The following is a 13,308-nucleotide window of genomic DNA, read 5'->3' as shown; positions in this document are numbered from 1 at the left end:
CCTGACACTGTGCAGACCTGGCCCCAGGGCTTGCTCCCCACCAGCCACCATGCGGCTGCCCCTGCTCCTCCTCGGTGAGTACCAGCTGCTTTGGGGGCGAGGCTCAGGCACTGGGGAAGCCCAGCCCCTTCCTAGCCGCAGGGTCCCACCTCAGGCACTGTCAGAACTCCCGGATGTTGAGGGCTACAGGGGACACAGTGCTGGGCAGAGGTCACTGAGCATTGGGAAGCTGGTGCTGAATGCCTGGCGGGGGCGGCAAGCAGGGGGCACTGGGCAGTGGGTGCTGAGCTCAGGGCAGGGGATACTCAGTTTCAAAACCCCAGGCAGGGAGTTCAAGGTGCCTGGCACTCCAGGGCTCGCTCCTTTCACAGGCATTTGCAGTGTACATCTAAGTGCTGCTCACGCTGGTCGTTCCCCGGGTTGGGGGCTCAGACTGGCTGCTCCCCCACACCCAGCCAGGCCCCCCCACAGGACAGTCCTGACCCACTGGGCAGGAGATTAGCCATCTGCTGGGCTCTGCTCACCCGTTGCGCTCTTGTTTTTCAGTTGGGTTCCTGGAATTTCACTGCACAGGTAAATGCATATTGTGGGTGTGTGCACGCACCTGTGTGTGTCCCTGTGTATGTGTCCCTGTTGGCTCTGTGTGTGTGTATGTGTGTACCTGTTGTCCCTGTGTGTGCCCCTATGTATGGGTGTCCCTATCCCTGTGTGTGTCGGGGGGAGGCGGGGCACAGGACTACCTAGGACCTGTGCGAGCCTGGTGTGGACGCAGCTCAAGGAGCAGTGCTTGGCCCAGCCCAGCTGAGCCACCTTGATGATGCAAGCTCTGTCCTTCAGGTACCACTCAGGGCTCTGCTGACAGAGCCATGTTGGGCAGGGGTGACACCTCTTCACACCCCGCCAAACAGCCATGCCAGCAAACTCTGCGTGTAGGCCTGGCCAGTGTATCCCTAGCCGTGTGTGTATGTTCACCCCTGCCTGTCTCACCCTAGCACTGTCTGTCTGGGCCTGGCACTGTCTGTGGGGGTCCCCTCTCTGCCTCCAGCTCTTGCTGGCTCTAGGGTTTCTGATGTGATGGGGATGGGACCGGGCAACCACAACTCCAGCCCATGTGAGGCAGGGGTATGAAGGGTCGCAGTGTAGTGAAAGGGTTGCAGTGGGGTGTAGGGTTGCAGTGGGGTGAAAGGTTGCAGGGGGTGTGAAGTGTTGCAGTGGGGTGGAGGCTCAAAGGGGTTGAAGGTTCACAGGTGAGTGAAGGATCATGGGGGTGGGCTCAGTGGGGCGGAGTGGCCCATGGGGTGATGGGCACAGGGAGGAACAGCCCCATTATGGGGTGGGAGCCTGGGAGGGAAGGACTATATGGGGTAGGAGTTTCCTGTGGGGAGGGGCCCTCAGGGTGGAGGGGCCCTCTAGGGAAGGGGCCTATTGGGGTGGGGCTAGAGGAGAGCAGTCCCATGGAGCAGAGAGGACTGTGGGGGGATGGGGTCCTGGGAGGAAGGAGTGGTGCAATGGGGCCCTGGGGGTGGGGATAAGGCCCCGCGGGGCTGTGTGGAGAGGGGAGGGCCCTATGGGTCAGAGGGGCCATGAGAGAGGGGTTGTGGGTCTGACAGGCTGTGCCATCCCTGCAGGCCCATTCCTGGTGCGTCTGGCTGGGGGCCCCAGTGAGTGCGTGGGGCGTGTGGAGATCAACCACAAGGGCCGCTGGGGCTCGGTGTGTGACGACGAGTGGGACCTGGCCGACGCAGCCGTGGTGTGCAGGCAGCTGGGCTGCGGCACCGCGCTCTCCGCCCCGGTGGGCGCCTGGTTTGGGGAGGGCTCGGGCCCCATCTGGCTCAATGAGGTGCGGTGCCAGGGCTCAGAGCAACATCTGCGCCTCTGCCGCCACCGGGGCTGGCGCCAGCACGTCTGCAGCCACGAGGAGGACGCCAGCGCTGTGTGCTCAGGTGGGGCCAGCCGGCGCATGCGACGTGGCAGCTGGGAAAACCACACAGCAATGCCAGGCGGTACCCAGCTCTGGGAGAGTTGGAGCCAGCGCTCCTATTGGGATCAGGTCCCATGAGCCATTCCCCACCCCCTGAGCCAGACTGGTCCCCGCCTGGGGCCAGAATGGAGCGGACCCCCCTAGAGGTCCCCATGTCCCGTTCCCCACCCTCTGAGCCAGCCAGTGCCTGCCTGGGGCCGGATGGAAGCCGGCGCCCCATAGAGGGGACAGGCCCCGTGTCCCATTCCCCACCCCCTGAGCCAGCTGGTCCCCGCCTGGGGCCGGAGCGGAGCGGATGCCCCTAGAAGGCCCCATGTGCTATTCCCCGCCCCTTGAGCCAGCCAGTCCCTGCCTTGGGCCGGAGCGGAGTGGATGCCCCTAGAGGGTACAGGCCCCATGTCCCGTTCCCCACCCTCTGAGCCAGCCAGTGCCTGCCTGGGGCCGGATGGAAGCCGGCGCCCCATAGAGGGGACAGGCCCCATGTCCCATTCCCCACCCCCTGAGCCAGCCAGTGCCTGCCTGGGGCCGGATGGAAGCCGGCGCCCCATAGAGGGGACAGGCCCCGTGTCCCATTCCCCACCCCCTGAGCCAGCTGGTCCCTGCCTGGGGCCAGAGCTGAGCGGATGCCCCTAGAAGGCCCCATGTGCTATTCCCCGCCCCTTGAGCCAGCCAGTCCCTGCCTTGGGCCGGAGCGGAGTGGATGCCCCTAGAGGGTACAGGCCCCATGTCCCGTTCCCCACCCTCTGAGCCAGCCAGTGCCTGCCTGGGGCCGGATGGAAGCCGGCGCCCCATAGAGGGGACAGGCCCCATGTCCCATTCCCCACCCCCTGAGCCAGCCAGTGCCTGCCTGGGGCCGGATGGAAGCCGGCGCCCCATAGAGGGGACAGGCCCCGTGTCCCATTCCCCACCCCCTGAGCCAGCTGGTCCCCGCCTGGGGCCAGAGCTGAGCGGATGCCCCTAGAAGGCCCCATGTGCTATTCCCCGCCCCTTGAGCCAGCCAGTCCCTGCCTTGGGCCGGAGCGGAGCGGATGCGACTAGAAGGCCCTGTGTCCCACTACAGCATGGTGTGGCTGGGGCTCTGGGTATGGTGCAGGTGACATGGCCTGTTCCATTTCAGTGCCCATTGTGGCTGGCACCGATCCTTCCAGGGCCCAAAGGCCACACTCTCCCTGTGGCCACATCTATGTGTCCCTGTCTGACCCTGCTGTGCCCACAGCTCACCGCTTCCTGCCCATCATCACCACTGAGCCCTCGGTGCAGCCGGCCCTTGGGGACCACAGCCCCCCAGCACAGAGCACTGCCAGGCCAGCTTCCACCACGCCAGAGCACAGTGAGTATGAGACAAACCAATTCCCCCCCTAGCAGGCCCCCACCCCAAATGACCCTCCCACTCCTTGGCACATGCCTCCCTCCATTCCATCTCCCCAGCTTCCTGGGGCTTCATCCCAGGGGAAGTGGAATTGCTTGTTTATGAGCATTGATTGGAGCTTGCTGCTATTACTGACCCCTGATGGGATAAGCTGCAGAACTGGAATGTTAAAATCAAGGATTAGAGCCTAGGTAGGAAGCCTCAAGTGGGCAAACGGGGAGGGAGGGCACCCGACCTTAAAAGTGGCATTGCTTGTTTCTGAGTCACTTCTCTACCATGTGTGGAAGAACAGCTGTATCCTCGGGGACTTCAATTCTTTTCAATTCCAAGGCCAGAAGGGGCCATTGTGGTAATGTCTAGTCTGACCTCCTGCATAACACAGGCCCGAGAACATCCCCCAAGTAATTCCTAGAGCAGAGCTTTGAGAAAAACCTCCAATTGGAGTGACCTACCCTGGAGATCTCACACTGCCAGGATCAAACTGTCGTAGGAATTTCAGAATATTGTAGGTTTCAGAGTAGCAGCCGTGTTAGTCTGTATTTGTAAAAAGGAAAGGAGTATTTGTGGCACCTAAGAAACGAACAAATTTATTTGAGCATAAGCTTTCGTGAGCTACAGCTCACTTCATCAGATGCATTCCGATGAAGTGAGCTGTAGCTCACGAAAGCTTATGCTCAAATAAATTTGTTCGTCTCTAAGGTGCCACAAATACTCCTTTTCTTTTTGAGAATATTGTAGATGACAGTTTCCTAACCCAGAGAGTGCTGCAGCCAACACAGGGGAATTTTACACTTGAGCGTGTCTATAAACTGTTACCCGCACACTCTAGGACACCCCACCTTTACCCTACCATGGGCTCAAGACATAACCCGGTTGATTTAGTTCCTAGGGCAATGGGCAAAAGGCACCTACCCTTACCCAGTTCTTAGGGCTCAGGGCCCCCACCCCCATTCTTAGGGCTCAGGAAGTAATCAGCGGGTTTGCGGGGCCTGTTTACCAGTGAAAGAGCCTTATACAGTAATATCCTTAACTTCTATTTATTAACACTTACCAACACAGAATACACAGGCTAAGCATACAATGCTGACCACTCCCAATAAGGCAGATGAAATTTTCCTGATGTCCAGTCAGGAACAGGTCATCCGGGGCTCTAGCTTCCAGCATGGTGTGGTTGGCAGGGTGTTGAGGTTTGGCAGCTCTGATCTTGAGCTGTGTCCTGGAGTTAGGTTCTAAAGAACTTCCTTTTGGATTTGGGACCCCAATTTATATAGTTAAACTTGAGTCCTGCTTAGCTATACCTTAACCAATTGTTTTAAACTAAAGTACTACAAAGCAGTATTTTTCACAATCCTAGCCCATTACAAAACAATTATTTAACCAATCATCCCCCACCACCTTAATTGATTTAAATCTTGCAAAATGAGTTATGCAACAGACAGAAACAATCAAAGACCCAGACAGAGACCATACAGATGAACATGAGAGAAGTGGGGACCAAAAAGGCAAGACAATAAAGAAGTAGATTTCACACCCAGTGGCAAGTGGTTCCTTGCCAGACAGAATGCATCAAACAAAGTTTTCTTTAAACATTTCTTTATCTGGTGATGGTGGGTACTATTAGGAGAGGAGCACCTCTTTAACAGCCCGATATTGCTTTGCTTTGATATAATTTAGAGGGAATGTGAGGATGGGACTTTCTGCTTCTTATCTCATGGCTAAGGCTGTGAGTCTGTCACGGATTCCATGACTTTCTGTGACCTCCGTGACTTCTGAATCTGCTGGTGCAGGCTGAGGGGCTGCCCGAGCCTGGCAGCCCCTGGGCCAGCAGCAGCAGTTTGGGCGTGTGGGAGGGGGTTGGGGAGTGTTGGGGGGTGCTTACCTTGGGGTGGGGGGCGCCCTGGCTTCCACTGGCATGGGCCCCCTGCAGCTCCCGGTTAATGAGAGCTGTGGCAGCCAGCACTTGTGGTGGGAGCAGTGGAGCCCCTGCCCTGGCCTGCCTCTGCTGCTTAGGAGCTGAACGGATGTGGAGCCAGGTAGGAAGCCTCTGCCAGCCCCGCCGATCACCCCCACCCCAGCACCAGCAGGGGTCCCGGGCCACCTCCCCCAGCACCCACGGCGCCCCCGGACTTCCTCCGCCCGCCCGCCCCAAGCAGCTTCCCCGCCCAAGTGTTAGTCAGGGCGGGTATTTTTAGTAAAAGCCATGGACAGGTCACGGGCCCGTGAATTTTTGCAAAACAGGAACTGATCAGAGAACTAACAATGAATGGCAGCTTAGGTTCAAGGGTCACGGAGCCCCAGGATTGGTACTACACCCTAGTGTTTAAACAGGCTCTTGGAGGAACCTCGGCAGTGTGCCAGACCCCACAAGGGGTCTCACTCTTCTGCCAGGCCGTGGGGCCTCACTGCCCCTGAGACTGAGCTTTCTGGGCTCTTGCCTCCTGCTTTGCCCCACGAGCTCTGCCCAGCATGTGAAACTGAGCCATACTCCGGGGAGAGCCTTGTCTGCGTGAAGGGATTCATGCACCTCAGCCAGTATTTACAGTGATACCTGGCGGCGTTTTCAAAGCAGTCGGGTTTGTTCGCCCGTGGCATGCAGCACAGGGAGTCCTTAGGGCAGCACAGAGAGAGGAAGGGTCAAGCAGAGCTCATTCTGGTCAGCCCCGAACCCAGTCGAGCGGGAGCAAACCCCATCTTCAGACTCTGTTCCTTAGTCAGTTGCCAGGTGAGAACCCCCAAGCTTCTGCCAGAGCCTACACTTATCCTCTGCTGGTCACCTCCCAGTCCTCTGTCTCCAGGCAGGGCCATGTTGAATTCACAGCCGCACCTGCTAGAGCAGCGGTGGGCAAACTTTTTGGTCCGAGGGCCACATCTGGGTGGGGAAATTGTATGCAGGGCCATGAATGTAGGGCTGGGGCGGGGGTTGGGATGCGGGAGGGAGTGTGGGGTGCAGGAGGGGGTGTGGAGTGCAGGAGGGGGCTCAGGGCAAGGGGTTGAGGTGCAGGAGGGATGTGGGTTGAAGGAGGGGACTCAGGGCAGGGGGCTGGGGAGCAGGAGGGGAACAGCAGGGGGCTCAAGGCAAGGGGTAAGGGGGCTCAGGGCGGGGGGTTGGGGTATGGGGTGCAGGAGGGGTTCGGGGTGTAGGCTCCGGCCCAATGTCGCTTACCTCGAGCAATGCTGGGGTGGCAGCAGCGCGCAGTGGGGCTAAGGCAGGCTCCCTGCCTGCCCTGGCCCCGCACCGCTCCCGGAAGTGGCCAGCATGTCTGGCAGTGGCTCCTGGGGGTGGGGTGGGGCAGGCGGCTCCGCCATGTGCTGCCCTTGCCTGCGTGTACCACCCCCGAAGCTCCCATTGGCCACGGTTCCCCATTCCCAGCCAATGGTAGCTGCGGAGGGCAGTGCCTGCAGGCGAGGGCAGCGCACTGAACCCTCTGCCCCCCCACCCCCAGGGGCTGCAGGGATGTGGAGCCAGCTGCTTCTGGGAGCGGCGCGAGGCCAGGGCAGGCAGGGAGCCTGCCTTAGCCCTGCTGCGCCATGGGGCTGGCAATCCTGCAGGCCGGACTGAAAGCCCTGATGGGCCGGATCTGGCCCGCGGGCCATAGTTTTCCCTCCCCTGTGCTAGCGCGACCCATGGTGGAGTATCCATTGATCACTCCTTGGAGCTTCCATTGTTCCTCTGGACCCCTTGTTGCTCTAGGTCTGTTTCAACCAGTTCCGTAATGAACCATTTGTTCCACCCAGACAATGAGATGACACATACCCCTGTGTGTCCTGCACTATTCCAGCAGTAGTGCTATCCCACTAGGTAGCAATGCAAACTACAGAGGGAAACTGAGGTGCACATAGGATTCATAAAAATATTACCAAAAATTCCCACTTTGTCACAAGTGAGCATGACCTGATCACATTTATAATGTTCAAAAAGGAGAAACTCCAGTCCAGCAATCTGTATACTTGGCGCTTTAGAAGGGACAATTTCACAAAGCTGAAAATAATTAGGAGCCAAATCATCTGGGAGGAAGAATTTAATCAGAAAAATGTGTATGATAATTGGGAATAGTTTGAGAATTAGATGCTCCAAAAGCCACAATGGAAGAAGGCCTTGCTGGTTAAAAAACTGACCTGACTGAAAGGAGGAGCGAAAGCAGTGATAAAAATAAAAACAAATATATATAACAAATGGAAGAAAAAAGGAAGTTGGCAGTAATGAATATAAATCAGAAGCTAGAAATTGTATAAAATTGATTAGGGAAGACTTTTAAGTGAAGTAGTAACGAAAAGAATCCTGACCATGGTATTGATGCATTACTAGATGGAAATGGTAGAATTATCAACAATAATGCAGAAAAGGCAGATGTGTTCAATAATTATTTCTGTTCTGTATATGGGAAGAAAACAGATGATGCAGTCTCATCATAGAACAATGATAACACTCTTCTTATTCCACTAATATCTGGAGGATATGAAATAGAAGCTACTAAAGTTAGAAATGTTTTTAAATCAGCAGGTCCAGATGACTTCCATCGAAGAGTTTTAAAAGAGCTGCCTGAGGGACTCACTGGACCATTACTGTTGATTTTCATTCAGTCTTGGAGCATTGCAGTAGTTCCAGAGGACTAGAAGAAAGCTAACATTGTGCTAATATTTAAAAAGGGTAAACAGGATGACCCAGGTAATTATAGGCCTGTCAGCCTGACATCAATCCTAGGCAAGATAATGGAGCAGATGACATGGGACTTGACTAATAAGGTATTAAAGTAGGGTAATGTAAATATTGCAAATCAACATGGGTTTATGCAAAATAGATCCTGTCAAATTAACTTGATATCTTTTTTGATGGGATGACAAGTTTGGTTGATAAAGGTAATAGTGTTAATGTAATATACTTAGTCTTCTCTGAGGCATTTGGCTTAGCACTGCATGACCACCACTCCCCAGAGGAGGAGACGGGGGGTGGTGATCGGGGACTCCCTCCTAAGGGGGACAGAGTCATCCATCTGCCAGACCGAGAGACTCGAGAAGTGTGCTGCTTGCCAGGAGCTAGAATTCAGGATGTGATGGAGTGTCTGCCAAGACTGATCAAGCCCTCGGACCGCTACCCCTTCCTACTTCCCCACGTGGGCACCAATGATACTGCCAAGAATGACCTTGAGTGGGTCACTGCAGACTTTCAACTAGGTTCGCCAGGGGACGGTGACCTAAGCCCTGAGGTAAGTGGGGAAGTGGGATACCGGGAGAAAACACAAGGAGGAGGGTGCAACAGGGGCAGCCTCCTGATTCATACTGAGAAAATAGGGCAAGCGGCTAGTTATCTTAGGTGCCTGTATACAAACGCAAGAAGCCTGGGAAACAAGCAGAAAGAATTGGAAGTCCTGGCACAGACAAAGAACTATGATGTGAGTGGAATAATAGAGACTTGGTGGGGTAGCTCACGTGACTGGAGCACTGTCATGGATGGGTATAAACTGTTCAGGAAGGACAGGCAGGGAGAAAAGGTGGAAACGTTGCACTATATATAAGAGAGCAGTATGATTGCTCAGAGCTCCAGCATGAAACTGGAGAAAAGCCTGTTGAGAGTCTTTGGGTTAAGTTTAAAACCAAGAGCAACAAGGGTGATGTCGTGGTGGGCGTGTGCTATAGACCACCGGACCAGGAGGATGAGGTGGACGAGGCTTTCTTTGGACAATTAACTGAAGTTTCCAGAACACAGGCCCTGGTTCTCATGGGGGACTTCAATCACCCTGACATCTGCTGGGAGAGCAATACAGCGGTCCACAGACAATCCAGGAAGTTTTTGGAGAGTGTTGGGGACAACTTCCTGGTGCAAGTGCTGGAGGAACCAACTAGGGGCCGTGATCCTCTTGACCTGCTGCTCACAAACAGGGAAGAATTGGTAGGGGAAGTAGAAGTGGGTGGCAACCTGGGCAACGGTGACCATGAGATGGTGAAGTTTAGGATCCTCACAAAAGGAAGAAAGGACAGTAGTAAAATACGGACCCTGGACTTCAGAAAAGCAGACTTTGACTCCCTCAGGGAACTGATGGGCAGGATCCCCTGGGAGGCTAATATGATGAGGAAAGGAGCCCAGGAAAGCTGGCTGTATTTTAAAGAAGCCTTATTTAGGGCGCAGGAACAAACCATCCTGATGTGCAGAAAGAATAGCAAATATGGCAGGTGACCAGCTTGGCTAACAGTGAACTCTTCGGTGAGCTTAAACACAAAAAGGAAGCTTACAAGAAGTGGAAACTTGGACAGATGACTAGGGAGGAATATAAAAATATTGCTCGAGCATGCAGGGGTGTAATCAGGAAGGCCAAAACACAAGTGGAGTTGCAGCTAGCAAGGGATGTGAAGGGTAACAAGAAGGGTTTCTACCTGTATGTTAGAAACAAGAAAAAGGTCAGGGAAAGTGTCGGATCCTTAATGAATGGGGGAGGCAACCTAGTCACAGATGATGTGGAAAAAGCTGAAGTACTCAATGCTATTTTTGCCTCCATCTTCACAGACAAGGTCAGCTCCCAGACTGCTGTCCTGGGCAGCGTGGTATGGGGAGGAGGTGAGCAGCTGTGAATGGTGAAAGAACAGGTTAAGGACTATTTAGAAAAGCTGGACATCCACAAATCCATGGGTCCAGATCTAATGTATCCAACGGTGCTGAGGGAATTGGCTGACGTGATTGCAGAGCCATTGGCCATTATCTTTGAAAACTCATGGTGATCAGGGGAGGTGCCGTTCAATTGGAAAAAGGCAAATATAGTGCCCATCTTTAAAAAAGGGAAGGAGGAGAACCCGGGGAACTACAGACCGGTCAGCCTCACCTTAGTCCCTGGAAAAATCATGGAGCAGGTCCTCAAGGAAGCCATTTTGAAGTACTTGGAGGAGAGAAAGGTGATCAGGAACAGTCAACATGGATTCACAAAGGGCAAGTCATGTCTGACCAACCTGATTGCCTTCTATGATGAGTTAACTGGCTCTGTGGATATGGAGAAAGCAGTGGACATGATATATCTGGACTTTAGCGAAGCTTTTGATACGGTCTCCCACATTGTCTTGCCAGCAAGTTACAAAAGTATGGATTGGATGAATGGACTAAAAGGTGCATGGAAAGCTGGCTAGATTTTCGGGCTCAATGGGTAGTGATCAATGGCTCGATGTCTAGTTGGCAGCCGGTATTAAGCAGAGTGCCCCAGGGGTCGGTCCTGAGGCCAGTTTTGTTCAACATCTTTATTAATGATCTGGAGGGTGGGATAGATTGCACCCTCAGCAAGTTCGCAGATGACACTCAGCTGTGGGGAGAGGTAGATATGCTGGAGGGTAGGGATAGGGTCCAGAGTGACCTAGACAAATTGGAGGACTGGGCCAAAAGAAATCTGATGAGGTTCAACAAGGACAAGTGCAAAGTCCTGCACTTAGACAGAAGAATCCCATGCACCGCTACAGGCTGAGGACCGACTGGCTAAGCAGCACTTCTGCAGAAAAGGACCTGGGGATTACAGTGGATGAGAAGCTGGATATGAGTCAACAGTGTGCCCTTGTTGCCAAGAAGGATAAAGGCATATTGGGCTGTATTAATAGGAGTGTTGCCAGCAGATCGAGGGAAGTGATTATTCCCCTCTATTCGGCACTGATGAGGCCACATCTGGAGTATTGCATCCAGTTTTGGGCCCCCCACTACAGAAAGGATGTGGACAAATTGGAGAAAGTCCAGTGGAAAGCAGCGAAAATGATTAGGGGGCTGGGGCACATGACTTATGAGGAGAGGCTGAGGGAACTGGGCTTGTTTAGTCTGCAGAAGAGAAGAGTGAGGGGGGATTTCATAGCAGCCTTCAACTACCTGAAAGGGGTTTCCAAAGAGGATGGAGCTCGGCTGTTCTCAGTGGTGGCAGATGACAGAACAAGGAGCAATGGTCTCAAGTTGCAATGGGGGAAGTCTAGGTTGGATATTAGGAAACACTATTTCACTAGGAGGATGGTGAAGCACTGGAATGGGTTACCTAGGGAGGTGGTGGAATCTCCATCCTTAGAGGTTTTTAAGGCCTGTCTTGACAAAGCCCTGGCTGGGATGATTTAGTTGGGCTTGGTCCTGCTTTGAGCAGGGGGTTGGACTAGATGACCTCCTGAGGTCTCTTCCAATCCTAATCTTCTATGATTCTATGACCAACTAGAATGAAACAAAACAATATAAAATTAACACGGCACACATTAAATGTATTAAAAACTGGCTAGCTGATAGGTCTCAAAATGTAACTGTAAAGAGGGAATCATCAACGAGCAGCAGTGTTTCTAGCGGGATCCCACTAGGGTCAGGTCTTGACTCTATGCTCCTTAACATTTTTATCAATGACTTGGAAGAAAACATAAAATCGTCACTGATAAAGTTTGCAAATGACACATATATTGGGGGAGTGGTAAATAATGAAGGGGAAAGGTCACGGACACAGAGCGATCTGGATCAGTTGATAAAGTGGGTGCAAGCAACAATATGCGTTTTAATATGGCTGAATGTAAATGTATTCATCTAGGAACAAAAAATGCAGGCCATACTTACATGGTGAACTCTCTCCTGGGAAGCAGTGACTCTGAAAAAGATTTGGGGATCGTGGTGGATAATTGGCTGAACATGAGCTTCCAGTGTGAAGCTGTGACCAAAAGGGCTAATGAGATGCTGGGATGGAGGGGAATCTCAGGTAGAAGTAGAAAGGCATTTTTACCTCTATACTTGGCACTGGTGCAACCACTTCTGTGATCAACCAGTTCTGGTACCCACAATTCAAGAAGGATATTGATAAATTGGAGAGGGGTCAAAGAAGAGCCACAACAATGATTAAAGGGTTAGGAAACCTGCCTCAGAGTGACAGACTCAAGGAGCTCGATCTATTTAGCTTCACAAAGAGAAGGTTAAGGGAGGATGATCACAGACTATAGATATCTACATGGGGAACAAATATTTAATAATGGACTCTTCAGTCTAGAGAGGAAGGTCTAACACGATCCAGTGGCTGGAAGTTGAAGCTGGACAAATTCAGACTGGAACTAAGATGTACATTTTTAACAGTGAGAGTAATGAAGCGTTGGAACAATTTATCATGGGTTGTTGTGGATTCTCCATCATGGACAATTTTTGACTCAAGATTGGGTGTTTTTGTAAACAATATGCTCGAGGAATTATTCTGGGGGCGTTCTCTGGCCTGTGCTATTCAGGAGGTCAGACTAGATGATGAAAGGGGTCCCTTCTGGCCTTGGGATCTATGAATCTACAAGCTTCCCCTTCTGTCCGCTCTGATGTCACCAAGCATGCCAGAGCCATGACCCTGTCAGAGACTTGCCCCCACCCATCAGCCTGGGCAGTGGGGCTCCCTTCCCTTGGAAAGACCCCCCCATGCCCCAGCCTGGCCTGTGGCGCCCCTTCCTCTACAGAGAGCCCCCAGCCTCTTAGTCTGGCCTATGGGCCCCTCTGTGATCCCCATCCCCTGGTGACCTATTTTCTGCCCTGCAGGCGGCGCCCCCCTGCGGCTCGTGGGGGGCCCCCACAACTGCGCGGGGCGTCTGGAGGTGCTTCACGGGAGCCAGTGGGGCTCGGTGTGTGATGACGGCTGGGGGCTGCTGGAGGGCGCCGTGGTGTGCCGGGAGCTGGGCTGTGGCGCAGTGCAGGCTGCCCCCGGGGGGGCGCATTTTGGGACTGGCACCGGCCCCATCTGGCTGGATGATGTGGGCTGCAGTGGGAAGGAGATGTCCCTGCAGCAGTGCCGGGCACGGCCCTGGGGGCGCACCAACTGCCAGCACGATGAGGATGCCAGCGTCATCTGCACAGGTACCCCTCGGAGCTATCCCCCGCAGGAGCTACCTACCCACCTAGGACCAACTACCCCCCGGAGCTACCCCTTCCCCAGAGCTACCTCCCCCAGAACTACCTTCCCCCCCAGAGCTATCTCTCCCCCGACAAACTATTCCCCAGAACTGCCTC

The 13,308-nt window shown here is 53.8% G+C and overlaps 1 protein-coding gene across 1 annotated transcript in view; it reads left to right on the top strand.

Moving 5' to 3' along the window:
- The first annotated feature begins 1,567 nt into the window (after window positions 1-1,567).
- Window positions 1,568-13,308, top strand: part of LOC141976798 (uncharacterized) — a 28,474-nt gene continuing 16,733 nt past the window's right edge. Inside the window, exons 1-3 of the mRNA XM_074937960.1 lie at window positions 1,568-1,943; window positions 3,198-3,311; window positions 12,841-13,155. Of these exons, the coding sequence (XP_074794061.1) occupies window positions 1,568-1,943; window positions 3,198-3,311; window positions 12,841-13,155 (805 nt within the window). The remainder of the gene's footprint in view (window positions 1,944-3,197; window positions 3,312-12,840; window positions 13,156-13,308) is intronic.

Source organism: Natator depressus, chromosome 23, assembly GCF_965152275.1.
Source record: "Natator depressus isolate rNatDep1 chromosome 23, rNatDep2.hap1, whole genome shotgun sequence".
NCBI lineage: Eukaryota > Metazoa > Chordata > Testudines > Cheloniidae > Natator > Natator depressus.
The sequence above is the reverse complement of the archived record's forward strand: the minus strand, read 5'-3'. Positions and strand labels throughout refer to the sequence as shown.